Consider the following 18,586-nt stretch of genomic DNA (forward strand, 5'->3'; position numbering starts at 1 on the left):
ACAAAGTCTATCAAATGGGGAGAGCTGATTTCCTAAGCAGATGGGGGAAAAGTACAGTGGGGTGAAAAGGTTTGTCATACAAAAACAAATCTGTACCACATAGACAAGGAAGTGGCCATAACATAGCACTGTTTGGTCTCGGCTTGTCCCTGTCCTTGTAGTGTGGGATAAACAGTCTCTGACTCAACATCTCCTCCTCAGTCTGCTCTGAGGTTTTTCATCAATCCAAGGATGGAGAGAGAAGGCCAAACATTCATCTGTTTAGACCATTTCACATTTCCCCTGGTTTTTAAACAGTGTATCTCTCCTTGATGTGATGTGTGTGACTGAAGATTGCGTCATACCAACTCACTGGATTTAACATCCGCTGAGAAATAAACTGCCATCTGGAAAATACTAAAAGAGCACAGGATGTTGTGGGTTATAGTTCCATTAGAGTCCCATGTCCATTTGATACATAGTCAGACTTCAAGATCTAATGCAGTGTAATACATACAATATTTATTCAGAAACACAAAATAATTAAGTTAATTGTCTGGTAATCCACAAAATTGTTGTGGTAGCTGTCTCATGGAAAACGTCGAGGAACAGGCGTGTTCAGATTAACCGATGTGCAAAGCAAAACTAGTGTGATTATCAGATTAACAGATCGTAGAATAGAAAACGTTTGGATGGGGCCTTCCCTGAATTTATCAGTTCCTTTCAATTGCAATATTCATTCCATTGTACAAAATAAAAAAGATGATCAGGTGCCTAGATGAAACATTTTTGAGCCGAGAGTTCCTGAGACAGCATCACCAGATATGCTGTTTTTTTCTTATTATTTTTCTTTTTTAAATCCTATATTTTTTCAAATATATTTTCCCTCTTTATTATTTTCCCCTAATATGCTGATTTCCATCTTAAGCAACGACAACGCTGTATCAAAAACTATCTGTCTGCTACTTAGAGATGGTGCACAGCTGGAATATCAAGCAAGATGTCTCACTCTGACAGAAACATTTATCTCACTTTTCCTCTGAACACTAGTGGCTGAAAACAAAATCATACAAAAAACACTGAACCACGATTGAAGTATAACATCCTTTAGCATTCAACGCAGACAGAAACACTGTATATAAAGAGGAGCAGTTTGTAAAGTTGCTTATTAAACATAGTTGGATAGCTGGTGTTCCTTGATTGTGTGAGTGGGACAGTCAATGTCATTACCCAATGTTTGAAAAAGCAGATCCAAGTTGGTTTCTAAGCACATTAGAATAGTAGAACACATGATATTCACACACTTACACTGGTTAAAAAATAAAGAAGAATGATGTTATTTATGCAGTGCACCCCCAGTATATAAGGCATCCAGTCCATTGACACCACTCCAGAAAGACAAAGGAAAGATGATGACACTGTCATACACATCGGTGTGTACAACAAGAAGATCCGTCTTCGGCACTAGTCATACAAGTCCATCTTTGTCTCTGGTTTCAGATCAATGAAAAAAAATTAAACATATGCCTAACTAAAATTGTCTGCAGATTTTACAATGTGGGGTCATGTGAATGTTCATCAGCTGTATGCTCATAATTCCTCCTTTCTGTCCTCAGTGCATGTCCACAACATCGCTTGGTTTTCTGCTTTCCCTTGCAGCCAATTCATTTCTCATTTTGTCAAAGAGGACTGCCCGATATTGGTTCCTCTTGTTATCGCGAGGCCCCTGCAGTGCTCTCATCTCTCTGCCTCCATGGTGACGCTGGCCTGTTCACTGGAGTCCTGCTGAGTGACGGCTTGGGGCCACCCAGGGGGAGGCACCTGAGAGGGCAGCTGCCCAGAAGTCCACAGGCCCTGCTGGGTCTGACCTGGAGCAGAAGGGCCCATGGCCCAGTTGACCTGAGGAGGAGAGGTCGCCATGGAGGCTATGGGACTGCTGCCGTTGAAGCTCTCTGAGGCCTTGAGGCGGGAGAACATGGCCAGGGCATCTGGGAAGTTGGGAGGTGTTGCTGGTGTGTTGGCTGGAGTGTGCATCTGTGGAGAAAGGAGAGAACCATTACTAAGAGAACATCGATCTGTAAGCATTTCTGATTGCATATTTCACTACTGACTTTTGTAATTACTGGCGCATTGTCTCCAGTTCTAATTGACATGCTTGGTTTGATTTACCATCTTGACACTTATGTCCTCCCTCAACTGGTCCTTAGAAGTGCCTACATCATAATAGTTGTGGAAGCGAAAAAGGAAAAATATTTTCCCTTCGAAGCCTAACTTCCTCAGACTGACCCTTTGTCTTTCCACCAAATTCTACATCCTGCCCTGAGTCTGCCCTCTCAGCTGACACTACAGAGAGCAGGCCTCAGGAGACTGCTCCGTGACTGCCAAACACTGGACTAGTCAGCCAAAACAAACACCATCCCATGCGTAAGAACCTAAGAGGGTCCAAAGGAATCGTACCTTCTAGGACATGAAAGGTCAAAGCAACCAGTGTTAGGATTCACCCCAAACATCTGAAGGCTTCCAGACTGTCTGTTTTCTCATTGTGTGGACAGGATATCCACCACATAATAGATTATGCAATATCTCAAACAGTCATGTGATTTGTAGTGGAACTAGAGGAAACAGATACCCTCCCTCCAAGGCACATGCTTGCCTTCAGAATAAGTTTGGACTGCGGTAAACATATTTCTTTAGGAGGATTGTCAGACAATTTAACTACATTTTGTTAATGAGAGCTGAAATATGTACAAGAAGAAAAAGATCACCACAGGCTAATAAAGAAATCCTTATTACTTGATAAGAACATTAGTGGAGTATCCCACCCACATGGATTTCTAAGGTTTCTATGGTGCAGTAAGAATGAATGAGTGAATGAATGAACGAACATTGGATTTCCCACAGGCATTAGCGTTGACCTGCTTCAATAGGAACGAGACATGCCTTTATTCAACGTAATCATTTATGATGCACAGTGAAGCTAGTGTGTGCATTGCTCAGTTCAAGACAAGCATGTCTTTGTACAAAAAACAGGTCAGCAGCAGCCATACTAGCATAAGGCTGGCTGCTTCAGAAATGTCATTTAGCATTTTGCAGATCACTGGTAGCCTACATTTGCTTCAGTCAATAACACTGCAATAAATTGCAGCAATAAATTTTAAGTGATCATAACAGACTTCCTGTCAATTGACACACATGGAGGCAACAAAACCATGACCTAAGATATGATTTTGAACTTTTTTTTTGTACTGTATCGGTTTACAAAACGGTTAAAACTGTACAGCTGAAAAACACGTATAATACAAAGGCCTTCCGTTATTTGATCACAATAACAAGACAGCCTGGCCTGTGTGGGAGTTTCCACACAGGCATAGGGATAGGGAGAAGGGTGTTGAAGGGGTTGGCTATGTGGACACAGGGTGTGGGCCTCAGTGTGTGGCAGCTGCTCAGTCAGATCAGCTGGCTCTGTACACATAAACACACAGGAGACCGACCGTGCATTTTCTCATCTGGAGCTGCAAAGTTGCTATAGAAACAGTCCTGTTTGATAGGGATGGATCCTGTAATAGCAGCTGCAGCCAGGGAAACAGTACATGAGAGCTTGTTTTAGAGAGTGTGGTCTTTCTCATCCCTTTTCCTATTGTTTATTGTCAGTTTGCCATATTTGTGCCTCAGAATAAACAATGGCAAACTGTACCCTGTACTAAAGCCCTGCATCCTGCCAACAAGCATTGTCCATATTAAACACAATGTGCTATTGTACAACAGGCAGTCTACTCTGTCATTGTTCAAAGGGCTTGTAAACAGACACATTCTCCTTTCAAAATGATATCCCGCATCAGAGCACATCTAAATGTAGACACTAAACGTCTAATAGCATCCCAAATAGTAATAACAAGGGTAGTAATACAGTTTACAAAAGCTGTTTCTTTTGGACGATGTTATGAAGACTCTTTAACTGACTCGATTCATGACTGCCACAGACCTCCTGGCATCCTAAACATTGACTGGGACATTGTGATACGCCACACGTCTACAATATTGCCACCAGCCTATGCCTTATTAGCCTGCTGTAGTTAAAACCCCTATGTACATTTCAATCATGAGGGACGTAATCATCTGTGGATGTAACATCCCACAAGCACCTTGAGTTTCAACACTGACCTCCATTGTGTGATCTACAAGATACAATTGTTGAGGGCATCATGGGTAATCTGTCTTTAGCGAGGCTGCACCTGTTTCAGAGCCGTTTCACTAACTCACAGTCACCCTACACATTGTCTGCCTCCATGTATGTGGTCAACTGTCCAACGAGACGAAAGAAAGGAAATTCAAACAGCACGCGTCACGTGATACACAGCTTACATTACTGTGTCCTGTATCAACAAATCAATCTCACCAACCTCCAACACAAACAGGTCAATGAGCAACCACAGAGTGAGTCAATAATTAACCCAACACAGTCCCTTGTTGTTATTATACAGCCAGGGATAGATTAATATACAGATGCTGCTTTGTCATGTCAACTTGTTCAAGTGACAGAAGTGTCATTTTAAACCAAAGTCAGAGTGATCTTCATAGCAATACAACTCTTACTGACAACAGCAACAATAACCTACAGCACTTTCAAAAACATTACTTTTAATAGCCTTGGGTGTAACAGAGTTAGTTTCGTAACCTCACTCCCCAGCTTGAAATGTCTCCACATCATGTTACATGTGCATTGGGCCTCTCCTACGCTTGGCCTTTCTGCACTGGTCTGTTTAAGGACACAGTGAGCACATACTGCACCGTAGTTAACCTGTCAACCAATTGTCAATGAAAGGGGCTCAACTTAACCTTATGCCACGCCTGACAGCCAACCCCCTAATGTAAACAGACCACGCCAGATGTATTGCCAATGTCACTGCTTCTTATCTCATCTAATGTCTGCCCACATCCTGTTTATTTTCATCAGTTTGAAAATGAAAATAGAAGCAGAATGAGATCACTGGGAAATGGCAGAGCCAGTGGTAGGTTATGAGAGGTAAGGTTCTAGACCCAAATAAGCTGATATTTTATTGCTCATGAAGCCAGATGTTGTTTCGAAAGGAGGAAATCTATAGGCCAAATGGACAATCTATATGACAAATGGTCTAGATTAAACTGTGCTAATGTCCTGTTATACATGTGTCAAGATTTTAACACTGCCATTAAGTTTCAGTAATAATTTTGAATTAAAAGACAGTGTATGTATGTTTTGTATAGTATGTACAGTATCATAAGTGCTGTAGCACTTAAATCATTTTATTTTATAACCTTTTTTTTAAATTACTAAAACAATGTTCACTTTTGCTGGAACCATCCTCCCCCACAAGACACATTGTCAAGGCTTCAATTCAAGAAAAAGAATAGTAGCAGTACAGATCAATCATAACTCACATGACTTCATTTGACGACTATGAGTATTAGAAACATAGCAGCCTATCATGTCACCGTTCATGTGAAATAACACAGTAAGTAATATGCTACAGTACATGACAAGGCACTATGAACAACGTGGCCAATGTGTGTTTATTTTTGTCAGGCTTGTGTTTCGGTGCAACATGGCGAACACGGACGAGAAGTGCATGAATATAAATATAATCATAGATGTTGCAATAATCATCCTCATCATCACAATGTAATAATAATAATAATACATCAATCATTCATTGTTATCAATAATACTGTAGGTTTTCTATACTTACCATTTGATGATGGTGACTGTATGGAATATTGGTTTCTTGAAAAAAGGCACTTAATGCAGTCTATTGAAAAATAAAATATATGTGTCAGTAAGCACCAGTCCAGTGTGCATTAGCCTATTGCAGACAGATACAACCTAAGTCGATATTATACTATCTCCTGTGAAAATGTTACATTGTGCCATTAGGCTGCTGAATACCATAGTTAGCTACATTTTCATTGCATAATAGCATTACCCTACTGGGGTGTTGTAAAGATAACCAGATTATTTTACAATTTATTGGCATTACTGTATTAATTAGATGTATTTAATTAATGACTCCGAGAAACAGACACAGACTAATCTCTGTAACTGATCTATCTTCCATGCACCAAACTCAGACCATTGTCAAGAAAAGGTTCCCATACCTCGAACTGCCAATGTGCCGCTTGTAGAAGCTGTTTCGCTTGGTCTGCCGCGCATCCAGCAGTCAGGACGAACTGATTTATCATAACTTGGTGCTTTAGATCATCCATATTTGCAGAAGCGGACTATTCTAAACCTTTTCCCTTGGGTTGGTGCTCAGTCCTTGGGGTTATTCTCCCTTGCACTAGCCTTTCCTCTCATCGACCATGGAGACAGCACAGTCCGCAATGAAAACCCAAATATTTACTGTATGAACTATGTTCAATGTCCTTTGATCGGCAGCACGAGAACGCAAATCAGAGCGATGGGGAGTGGCGATCAGTAGGTCGGTGACAGAAAGAACTACAAGTCCCTAACACCATGTAGTTTGATGTATCACACATCAGAAGGCTTTTTGGCTTGAAACTTGTGTTTATTTTCTTTAGCGGACATCCAGTTATCCTTGGTTCTATCGTTATTCTTGACAGGTACACAATTGGATATATAAGTGGCTGTGTAATACCGAAGAAAGTCTAAAACTTGTTACAAAACGGTCCCTTGGACGATAAATACACTAGCGTAGGGGCTAGTAACGTTAGTAGTTAGCTAATTCTGTAGCTAATTAGCTAGCTAGCAACAACAAGGAAAGATGGGGTCGATTCTTAGCCGGAGAATCGCTGGCGTTGAGGATATTGATATCCAGGCGAATTCTGCATACAGATTTCCACCGAAATCGGGTAAATATAGCTATTAATTTGGATTGAAACGCTAAAACTCGAGCTATAGCTAACGTTAGCTAAACTGATATCATCAGCTCCCAACATTATAGGCATAACGTTACATGTGAACGCTATTAATGGTTAATTGTATGATATTCAGTCGTGGTGAGATGTTTATTTGATGGGGCAGAGTTGTGCATCGGTGCCCTGATCTTGTCCTGATTAAAGATAGGCCTTCCATCCTGATTTTATCCTGGTTCTAATCCAGTCACATACTTCTATTTTCTTTTAAGGGAATTACTTTGCCAGCCATTTTTTCATGGGAGGGGAGAAATTTGACACCCCCCATCCAGAGGGTTACCTATTTGGAGAAAACATGGATCTGAACTTCCTTGGAAATAGGCCTGTACAAGTAAGGACAAACAAGTTCGCTATACGATGGCAAAGGTTCTTAGCTATGTTAAGTTTTTCATCTTGCAAGCTGCTGACAGATAAGTAACATGTACAGTATATTAGTTGAAGTGGAAGTTCAGGAGTAGTCCTTGATTCACATCCCCCAGGCTATTGATTAGGCTAAAGCATCTAGTTGTCGTGTCTCACCTTTGCTTAGTTTCCGTACGTGACCCCGGCACCCCATGAGCCTGTGAAGACCCTGAGAAGTCTGGTCAATATCAGAAAGGACTCCCTGCGCTTGGTCAGGTGAGGAAAAACACCATCATATTCTACAGCAAGTAGTCTTCAGACTAACCTTTCCTCATTTATTTTTCTTAGTGGTTTTCATTTTCAAGTGATTCAGGGTCAAGAATCCTGGCTGATTGAGCTTAGCTTAACCTGTCTAGGACTGGTTCGCCAACAGCCAATGAAATTGCAGGGCGCCAAATTAAATCAACAGAAATCTCATGAATCAATTTTCTCAAACATACAAGTATTAGACACCATTTTAAAGATAAAATTCTCGTTAATCCAACCACAGTGTCCGATTTCAAAAAAGCTTTTCGGTGAAAGCAGAACATATCATTATGTTAGGTCAGCAACTAGTCACAGAAAGCATACAGCGATTTTCCAAACAAAGAGAGGAGTCACAAAAAGCAGAAATATTGATAAAATGAATCACTAACCTTTGATATTCTTCATCAGATGACACTCCCGGGACAACATGTTACACAATACATGTATGTTTTGTTCGATCAAGTTAATATTTATATCCAAAAACCTCAGTTTACATTTGGCTTTGCCTCCAAAACATCCCGTGAATTTGCACAGAGCCACATCAAATCACAGAAATACTCATAATAAACATTAATAAAAGATACAAGTGTTATTCACAGATTTAAAGATATACTTCTCCTTAATGCAACCGCTGTGTCAGATTTCAAAAAAACTTTACGGAAAAAGCACCCCATGCAATAATCTGAGTACAGCGCTCAGAGACCAAAACAAGCCAAACAGATATCCGCCATGTGTAGTCAACAGAAGTCGGAAATAGCATAAATATTCACTTACCTTTGATGATCTTCATCAGAATGCACTCCCAGGAATCCCAGTTCCACAATAAATGTTTGATTTGTTCGATAAAGTTCATAATTTATGTCCAAATAGCTCCTTTTTGTTCGCGCCTTGAGTTCACAAATCCAAATTCATGACGCACGAGCAGACGAAAAGTCAAAAGTTCCGTTACAGTCCGTAGAAACAGGATGTTAGGATGTTTTTATCATAAATCTTCAATAATGTTCCAACCAGAGAATTCCATTGTCTGTAGAAATGCAATGGAACTCAAGCTAACTCTCACGTGAACGCGCATGGTCAGCTCGTGGCTCTCTGTCAGACCTCTGACTCAATCGCCTCACTCGGCCCCACTTCACAGTAGAAGCATCAGACAAGGTTCTATAGACTGTTGACATCTAGTGGAAGCCTTAGGAAGTGCAACATGACCCATATCCCACTTTATCTTCAATACGGAAGGAGTTGAAAAACGACCAAACTCCGATTTCCCACTTCCTGGTTGGATTTTTTCTCAGGTTTTTGCCTGCCATATGAGTTCTGTTATACTCACAGACATCATTCAAACAGTTTTAGAAACTTCAGAGTGTTTTCTATCCAAATTTACTAATAATATGCATATATTAGCAACTTGGACTGAGTAGCTGGCAGTTTACTCTGGGCACGCTTTTCATCCAAACGTGAAATTGCTGCCCCCTATCCATAACAAGTTAACATCTATTCACTGTACTTGTTTAGGCTTACGTTTCGTTTGATATTGACATGCTTTCATAAGTGTGGTGCATGAGCGATTTTTTGTTGTTGTTGTTGTTGTTAACTTAATCATAGCTTCAGTTTCAAAGTTATGTCATTTTGAAATTGGCCACTTGAAAAAGCTAGCTTAACATTGTTTTGTTTATCTGCTTGACTACTAGGTACAAAGATGACACTGATGCTCCAGTAGAGGAAGGAGGGAAGCCAAAGGTTCTGTATGGTGTGGAGTTCACATTTGACGCTGATGCTCGTGTGGCTATCACCCTGTATTGCCAAGCTTTTGAGGAATTCACCAATGGGATGGCAATGTATGTAAGAGTCTGATTCAGAAACCTTTTCATTTACATGATAGACTATGCTTAGCATCAATATGCTATTTAAGTCATTCACTAATTAGAAATACATATTTTCTTCCACTGTCTCTTGCTCCCAAATATCTAACTAAATACAATCCAGCATTTTACATTTCTCATTTGAAATGAAATCCATGCCTTTTATCCGTTTCTGAAGATGTGCAGTGAAATTGATTTATTCACTTTAAAGACACATCTTATGATAGTGGCCAATATGGCCAATGTACAGCATAGCACGCCAGTCTCCAAAAAGCAGACTGGGAGATATACAATGGGTCCTTAGCAACCACCTGTTTCCATGGATACGGATGTCATATGAAGAGGGAATTAATATAATAGTTTATGCTGAGGTCATTATGTGAGTGGATGGATGTGTTATTCTGCTTATTTTGCATGTTTTTTATTGAGATTTTCCATTGACAAATTTAAGAGGGACATTTCAGGAATTGATTTTAGTTAGGCCTAATGCTGTTTTTCATTATTTGTGATCGAAGAAAGAGCTTTCAACAAGAGATCTGAAAAAGAACATCTTATATTTCCAGTGTACTAAATTAACTTTGATAGTTTTGTATTGATAAGATATTGACATCACTGTTTCTGTTCTGTGTAGGTACAACCCAAAGGGCCCAGCCCTGGTTTCTGAGACTGTACACTATAAGAGGGGTGTGAGCCAACATTTCTCCCTGCCTTCTTTCAAAATCGATTTCACCGACTGGAAGGAGGAGGATGTGAGTATATCTGGGCAGCAGCACTCAATCCTGTGGAGTGATGTCACCAGCTGACCGTTGATAAACTCATCTGTTGTCACCATTTATTTTATCTTTACAGCTGAACTTTGAGCTGGACCGGGGTGTTTTCCCCATGGTGATCCAAGCTGTGGTGGATGAAGGGGATGGTAGGTGGTCCAAACGGTTGACGCTGATGTTAATGTTCTTCGCTCCATATATATTTCAAGGCTGACCTAATAACGAACTTAGTTGGCAACTGTCTCTCCGCTGTACCACAATAGCAGGTGCTAGATTAGACATTCTGTATGCACAGAGTACAGTAATCCCTTATGAATTAGTGTTTGTCCTTTTCCAGATTGCTTGGGACATGCACATGTGCTGCTGGCAGCCTTTGAGAGAGTAAGTAACTCATTGTGATGATTCAGTAGAAGAGGACAGTGTTTGATTTTGACTCAAATTTGCATCCCGCGTCTGATGTCATGAAGTTCTGTTTTCACACATTATGAAATATGTGAAGTAAACACAATTTCTTCCTTTCAAGCATGTGGATGGCAGTTTCTCCGTCAAGCCTCTGAAGCAGAAGCAAATTGTAAGTTAACACAAGTTAATCCATGTCGTCTCTATTATATTAGTAGATTATTCAAAATACAAAATGCCCGAATAACAAAAACATGTTCATTTACAACACGTACATTTGTTAGCATGTGTGCTTACTTCTTGTTTATCTCCTATGGGACATAAGGCTACAATGTGTTCCTCCCATCATTCTCTGTCCTTGGCCACGTGTTGTTATAGGTGGATCGTGTGAGCTACCTGCTGCAGGAGATCTATGGAATTGAAAACAAAAACAACCAAGAGACCAAGGTTGTTATTCTAGAACTCACCTGGAACACTTTTTGTAGATGCATACAGTAGATTTATTTAACATGAATTTACAAAGGCTGTTGGAAAGCAGCACATTTTCACATTATAGAGGTGTAACCACACCTGGATCTTTCAGAAATGTAAACCAGAAATGTGGCTCATTATGCTGTAGGTTTTCAGACCGTTGGTTAGTCTATTTCTTTGTACATGTTCATCACTCAAACAAATGTTTTTTGGTTCTCTGCAGCCGTCGGAGGATGAGAACAGTGACAACAGCAATGAGTGTGTTGTTTGTCTGTCAGACCTCCGAGACACCATCATCCTGCCCTGCAGACACCTGTGTCTCTGCAACTCCTGTGCTGACACCCTGCGTTACCAGGCCAACAACTGTCCTATCTGCAGACTGCGTAAGGAGCGACGCTAGTTTGTTTCAGATAGGCTTCCAACTGGGATGCCTTAGCTAATAGGAAATAGACCTGCCAGGCTGCCATGTCTCAGAGCTCAGCGAGAGAGACACCTAATAGACGTAGAGATGAATGCCCTGTGGGGACTGAGCTGATTTAAGGAAAATGCTGTGAAGTTGACATTTTAGTGACGATGCAGTCACATTTGACAGTGTGTAGTGTAACCAGTGTTTGGTCTCTTTCTCTCCCCAGCCTTCCGAGCCTTGCTGCAGATCAGAGCTGTGAGGAAGAAGCCTGGGCCGCTGTCCCCTGTCTCTTTCAGCCCTGTACTGGCTCAGACCATGGACCATGATGAGCACTCGGTACGGCGCACACGACCCAGGCATTTGTTGTTAATACACACATGACATCATTGGTGTCAAGGATTGTTCCTTATTCAACTTGTATTTAACAAAACTCAATTCCATCACTATGCAATTACAAAGCCTTTAATAAATGACTGTGAATGACTAGTGAAGATATGAGCAGTCTTTCTGTGTGTGCGTCTCTCCAGAGCTCGGACTCGGTTCCCCCAGGCTTTGAGCCCATCTCTCTGCTGGAGGCCCTGAACGGCCTGCACTCTGTGTCCCCCTCCATCCCCCCCGCCCCCCTCTATGATGATATTAACTTCTCTGGGAGCCTGGTCGGGGAGGGCCGTCCGCTGGGCTCCCCAGAACACTCCGGTGACGGGGGCCTGCAGAAGGGCAAAGTCAGCAAGTCACCTGACAGGTAATCCTGGGACACAAGGGTAGTAACAAGCCCAGTTCACTTTCTCCTCCATCTGAGATGGACCATCTCCCTGAAGTGTACACTACACTCCCCCTCATGGATTTAAAAAGAATGGACAGGTGTAAGGGAAGATGGTGGAACCTCCCTCCAGCGAATATTTAAACCAATCCAAAGCTTTGAAATCTTTTGAGGTAGGGTGAACCAGTGCACACTTTAGGAAGAAGGGGGAGAAACTGAAGTGGGCTAAAGTGTCCCAGTGCTGCTCTCTACAGTCCATCTGCCTGCTACTGTAATTTTTCACACCATTACATTAACATTTGATTTGAACAGTCTCTAACTTGGAGCATATGCAATTTTGAATTATTTAGTTTTAGTATTGAGTTAATAGCCCTGACAGATTAACTGCCCTGGATGGATTTGCTTGTTGACATTGGGTTTGACTCTGGATTGATTGCTCATCAGTTTGTGTAACAGCTGGCCCAGGGTCAGAATAAAGAGTGTCCGTATGTTGTGGTGAGCTGCTGCTAGAGGTCTTCTCCTGTATCCAGCACTGTGCTACAAACTGATTAGACGACATGTCCTTGGCAATCCATCCAGTTGACATTGCTGAGCCTTGCCAACCTGCAGAAGAAAAAAAATACTAGGACAACAGTACAGAGTGCAGTCTGTTTATTATAAAGCTACACGTCGGTTGTAAATGTTTTTTTGTTTATCAATGTCACCTCATTGTAAGTGTTTGACCCCCGCAGCACCCTGAGGTCGCCCTCATCACCCATCCAGGAGGAGGATGAGGAGAAGCTGTCTGAGATGTCGGACGCCCAGCCTCACACACTGCTCTCCAGCAGCCCTGCTCCCACCGAGGCCACCGCAGCCGAGGATGTACCGGAGTCCATCTCCCCAGATGATGGTGAGTTCTGTCATGCTCTGAATGCACGTAGTTAGCTGTCCAGTCTACATCAAGTTTGGGTAGGTGACCCCTCCAAATAATGGCTTGAATTACCATTGCAAACCAGTGTAAGGACATTTAGGTCTTGTTGCATGTTGTGACCTTGTCTCTCCCTCCTGTCGTGGGTGGTCCAGAGGACAGGCTGCATTCTGGAGGAGAGAGACAGATCCTTCAGGACTACAGCAGTGAACACAGCAGCCTGACCAAAACAGAGAGTGACCCGCCAGGGGACCTGTCTCTGCCAGGTAAGCTAATAATAACACAAGGCCCAGGCCCGTGCATATCTGTGCACGTGTGCATGATTGTGTATGTTTGTCTGGATATTAAAGATATTCTCTGGTTCTTTTGTATATTCTTTAGCCAGTAGTTCTGAAAGTAGCGCCCAAGAGCCAAAAGTGGCCCCAGAAAATTGCGTACTATGTCACATATGTACAGATATGTGCACCATGTCTCTCTCTCGCTCTACTGTGTGCGTGTTCCTAGCTGTCACTCCCTTGGCAGGCTGAAGATCATTGGCTGAAACTTTAATTGCTAGGAGGCTGGCCCACGTGGGGGTCAATGGAGGGAAAATGGCACTGCACAGCTTCCAGAAAACAGGGATTTCTTGGCTAGTTCTGCTCATAGATTATGCATGAACTACACATTAACACATCAGAAACGGGAGGTTTAAAAAAAATACTTACTAGTTGCCAAAGTACCAGAGCATGTCTTTAATGCTCAAACCAATTGTAAACATACATTTTTCATTGCACGTATAACACCATTTGACTCTTTTTCTCTTTATTCTCCCTGGCTTTCAGTCCCCCAGCTTTGCATCTAACCTGTGTGCTGTTTGTTCTTCTCTGTTTCCTTACACCCTGCCCTGTCCCTTTACCTGGCCTTGCTATGGCCAGCTCTAGGTCCTGATGCCTGCTCTATTGGTATGGAGGAATAAATGTGGTATGTAGGACTTCTCTGTCCTGTCTTCACCTATCTGTTTTTCTGTCACGTTGCTTCAGAGAAACCGATCCCTCGCAATCTGTCAGATTCAGGACAGTTGGTTAATAATCTGCTGCAGGTTGTAACTCTGTTTATCATGCAAATTGACAGCAAGTTTGTATTGATAAGTATGCAACTGTTTAGATTTATTTCACCGGAGTTAGAGATCCTCTTGTTTAATTGGATCATGCTCCTTGTGTCCACAGGGTCATCAGAGTCAACAGAGAGCCTGAAGAGTCAGAGTACCAACTGCTCCAGCCAGCCCCTCCTGTGTCCCCCCAGCAGCCTTCACATGGAGGATGAGCAACTTGACCCCTAACCTCTGGGCCCAACGGTTCTCCCTCTCTGGCTGAGTCCCAATTCACTTTCTCGCATGGATTTAACAATGGTGGAAACTCCCTCCAGTCAATAATTACACCAATCCAATGCTTTTAAATCCATGACGGGGAGTGTGAAAGTGCACATTTAGCCTGAAGGATGAAACATTGGGACTTAGCCATGGTCTCCTCCCAAGCCCATCCCTCCCCCATGATCCAGTCCCCTTGGGCCTTGTAGAAGACCACTCTCCTACTTTGGTCACCGATTCATGCCATAACTGGCATTGATTCAAAATTTGGTTGTGGTGGTCACTGCAAGGATTTACTAAAACCATACTATACCTTAACTAAAAAAACAAGAAGTCCTTCATTAGATTGCTTTACATACAGTTGAAGTCGGAAGTTTACATACACCTTGGCCAAATACATTTAAACAATTTTTTTCACAATTTCTGACATTTAATCCTAGTAAAAATTCCCTGTTTTAGGTCAGTTAGGATCACCACTTTATTTTGAGAATGTGAAATGTCAGAATAATAGTAGAGAGAATGATTTATTTCAGCTTTTATTTCTTTCATCACATTCCCAGTGGGTCAGAAGTTTACATACACTCAATTAGTATTTGGTAGCATTGCCTTTAAATTGTTTAACTTGTGTCAAACGTTTTGGGTAGCCTTCCACAAGCTTCCCACAATAAGTTGGGTGAATTTTGGCCCATTCCTCCTGACAGAGCTGGTGTAACTGAGTCAGTTTGTTGGCATCCTTGCTCGCACACGCTTTTTCAGTTCTGCCTACAGATTTTCTATAGCATTGAGGTCAGAGCTTTGTGGTGGCCACTCCAATACCTTGTCTTTGTTGTCCTTAAGCCATTTTGCCACGACTTTGGAAGTATGCTTGGGGTCATTATCCATTTGGAAGACCCATTTGCGACCAAGCTTTAACTGTCTGACTGATGTCTTGAGATGTTGCTTCAATATATCCACATAATTTTCCAGCCTCATGATGCCATCTATTTTGTGAAGTGCACCAGTCCCTCTTGCAACAAAGCACCCCCACACATGATGCTGTCACCCCATGCTTCATGGTTGGGATGGTGTTCTTTGGCTTGCAAGCCTCCCCCTTTTTCCTCCAAACATAACGATGGTCATTATGGCCATTTCTCCAAAAAGTATGATCTTTGTCCCCATGTGCAGTTGCAAACTGTAGTCTGGCTTTTTTTATGGCGGTTTTGGGGCAGTGGCTTCTTCCTTGCTGAACGGCCTTTCAGGTTATGTCGATTATAGGACTCGTTTTACTGTGGAAATAGATACTTTTGTAGCTGTTTCCTCCAGCATCTTCACAAGGTCTTTTGCTGTTGTTCTGGGATTGATTTGCACTTTTCGCACCAAAGTATGTTCATCTCTAGGAGACAGAACGCGTCTCCTTCCTGAGCGGTATGACGGCTGCGTGGTCCCATGGTGTTTATTCTTGCGTACTATTGTTTGTACAGATGAACATGGTACCTTCAGGCGTTTGGAAATTGTTCCCAAGGATGAACCAGACTTGTGGAGGTCTACAATTATTTTTCTGAGGTCTTGGCTGATTTCTTTTGATTTTCCCATGATGTCAAGCAAAGAGCCACTGAGTTTGGAGGTAGGCCTTGAAATACATCCACAAGTACACTTCCAATTGACTCAAATTATGTCAATTAGCCTATTGGAAGCTTCTAAAGCCATGACATCATTTTCTGGAATTTTCCAAGCTGTTTAAAGGCACAGTCAACTTAGTGTATGTAAACTTCTGAGCCACTGGAATTGTGATACAGTGAAATAATCTGTAAACAATTGTAGGAAAAATGACTTGTGTCATGCACAAAGTAGATGTCCTAACCGTCTTGCCAAAACCTATAGTTTATTAACAAGAAATTTGTGGAGTGGTTGAAAAACGAGTTTTAATGACTCCAACCTAAGTGTATGTAAACTTCTGACTTCAACTGTACATTTAGGAGTGTGCAATTGTTTGTCCATTCTGGATGGGGTTGTGGTGCAGTGGCGGACATTGCATGATTCCAGTGGTTGAATATGACTACCATCATATGGTGGTACTAGAAGCACACTCACTTTCAGTTTACTCTAATCAAATTACTGCTTGACACTAATTGTTTTAGAGAGCATTAATACCATTCCTGTTGTATTCATCTAAACTAATAACTTTTTTAACATTTTATTTCTTGGTGCTTGTATGATATGAAACGTTTTGGAAAGCAAACTTGAAACATTTCGGTGGACATTTGACATGATTAAACATGACAATTTAATGGTGTCATTTTTAAAGGTTTTGAGGATTCATTTATTTTACTTTGTGAAATGGTGAATTCCTATGTCATAGCAAGTCAAATTGAGGCATTTCATTTCAAGTTGTCTTCAACGTAAATATTTACATTTGTTCGTTTTTATACTGAATTATGTGATGTCTTATATATTTTACCTGTACTAGACAATTATGTAGATTAATTTGCAAAATTGTATATTTGTGTATTGTAGAAGAAAATCTGGGGATTCAAATAAGGAGATTAGTAGTTACAGCTACATGCACAGTATCTCAAATTTAGCTGATAGATTTTTAGTGACAGTCCAGCTTTACACCTTAACAGCTGAACACAAAGAAAGATAGAGCCTGCAACAAGCCAATACGCTATGCTGACTGTATAGCACAAACTGTGTTATTTGTAGATGTGGCATATTTCTGTAGTTATATTGTGGCTTGTCATCCTGGCATAGTCATTGCCTTGCTCAAGTTCTATGACTTGCAGTGTCTGACTTCCCTGTAGATGTAGCACCATACATATAGATCTATGTGCCTTCAACTAAACACATATGGCTGCTGCTTGTTGCATTTTTGGTGTTCTTGTGATAAAACTGTTTCAGGATATACAGCTGTATGAGCCTGTAGTCTAGGAGGTTTTTATTCCCATTGGCTGATATACAGAGCTGTAAAGGTATGACATTTCTTTGCATTTTCAATGGTTCGTTAAATATTTTTAAAGAAACCTAATTGTTATTAAACCATTATTAAAACCAACTGTTCAGCAATTACAATTATGTTAAATCCATATATTGATACATTTAATCTATAAAAAATAAGTACATTATGATTAGACTTGGTTGTTATATGGTCTGTATTGTGTGTTTGTGTGTGTGTGTTCTAATTTTTTTCCCAGGAGGAATAAACTAAATGCTTCTTAACCATTTTACTTATGCAATATCTTGAGACATTGCATCTTTAACATTAGGTTATCTTTCGCTTGTGAGTTTTGTTGTAGAGGGGTGTAAAACTATCCAAACTGCTTTGGATTAATACTGTTCATGTCATGTGTCTTTGACTAACGATGTGCCATGTTAACTTTGATGATACACTTGTGCCTTGTTTCTGTTTCTCACTAGTATTGACCTGGTATCCAGGACATCACCACATTTAGTGATTCATAACTCTATCAATATTTGTCTGTCCCTGTGTACAGATGTAGGATCTTCATTTGCTCAATCTTCTGTTACTGAGAATATGCAAACTGTTACAGGAAATGCAAACTTGTAGTGTATTCAAGGTTTAAAAAGGCTTCTAAAGTTTGTAATTTCCACTTTAAAATATCAGACTAGATTTGCCCTAACGAAAAATGTATCAACCCCTACAAAAATGTAAATTTATTATAATTTATTATAGTCTGACATATCATTTAAATTTCCTGTTGCTGCAGGATTATTTTCCTGCTGTAGCGAACTGGCTCAAATTAAGATCCTACATGTGTAGCCTACAGCCGCATGTGAATAACAATTAAATAAATGTAATGTTGAACACTTCTGTTTTTAACTGCATGTCTCATGCTTGACTTCCATTGATATGTGAGGACCATTTAGGGTGAATTCGGAAAAAGTGGGACACTTTGCATTTCCATCTTCTGTAACCTCTTTCGACATCTATCCAACCTATTAGCCCAACACGATACATTTTTTAAATCCTCCAGCTGTTTCCTAATCACATAACACTACGGTTGATTTCATATTCACAGGAGGCATGACCATATTTTCAGTTCGCATTTGGTCGACTATGACACCATTATAGTCTTAATTGTACTTCAACGACGATTCAATTTTGTGTGATTAGGAAACATTTGAGGATTTCAGAAATGTAT

The 18,586-nt window shown here is 41.0% G+C and overlaps 2 protein-coding genes across 4 annotated transcripts; one reads left to right on the plus strand and one right to left on the minus strand.

Annotated features, from left to right (window-relative positions):
• Positions 1–479: 479 nt before the first annotated feature.
• LOC120036765 (UBA-like domain-containing protein 1) lies at positions 480–6,353 on the minus strand. Its single transcript, XM_038983138.1, has 3 exons — positions 6,112–6,353; positions 5,706–5,765; positions 480–2,013 (listed from the first exon to the last, which is right to left on the minus strand). The coding sequence occupies exons 1-3, from the start codon at positions 6,217–6,219 to the stop codon at positions 1,717–1,719; spliced, it is 465 nt and encodes a 154-aa protein (XP_038839066.1). The 5' UTR covers positions 6,220–6,353; the 3' UTR covers positions 480–1,716.
• A 127-nt stretch (positions 6,354–6,480) lies between these two features.
• On the plus strand, positions 6,481–14,892 carry LOC120044555 (E3 ubiquitin-protein ligase MGRN1-like). 3 transcript variants are annotated; one of them, XM_038989215.1, is made up of 16 exons: positions 6,481–6,825; positions 7,101–7,219; positions 7,418–7,506; positions 9,222–9,368; positions 10,024–10,141; positions 10,242–10,308; positions 10,497–10,540; positions 10,683–10,730; positions 10,937–11,005; positions 11,253–11,412; positions 11,662–11,771; positions 11,963–12,177; positions 12,927–13,084; positions 13,258–13,368; positions 14,017–14,062; positions 14,308–14,425. In XM_038989215.1, the coding sequence occupies exons 1-15, from the start codon at positions 6,738–6,740 to the stop codon at positions 14,055–14,057; spliced, it is 1,584 nt and encodes a 527-aa protein (XP_038845143.1). In that variant the 5' UTR covers positions 6,481–6,737; the 3' UTR covers positions 14,058–14,062; positions 14,308–14,425. The 3 variants fall into 3 exon arrangements, with proteins under 3 accessions (XP_038845143.1, XP_038845141.1, XP_038845142.1); XM_038989213.1 differs by lacking the exon at positions 14,017–14,062 and having other exon boundaries at positions 14,308–14,892; XM_038989214.1 differs by lacking the exons at positions 10,937–11,005; positions 14,017–14,062 and having other exon boundaries at positions 14,308–14,892.
• Positions 14,893–18,586: the final 3,694 nt, after the last annotated feature.

The sequence above is a fragment of the Salvelinus namaycush genome, chromosome 3, assembly GCF_016432855.1.
Source record: "Salvelinus namaycush isolate Seneca chromosome 3, SaNama_1.0, whole genome shotgun sequence".
NCBI lineage: Eukaryota > Metazoa > Chordata > Actinopteri > Salmoniformes > Salmonidae > Salvelinus > Salvelinus namaycush.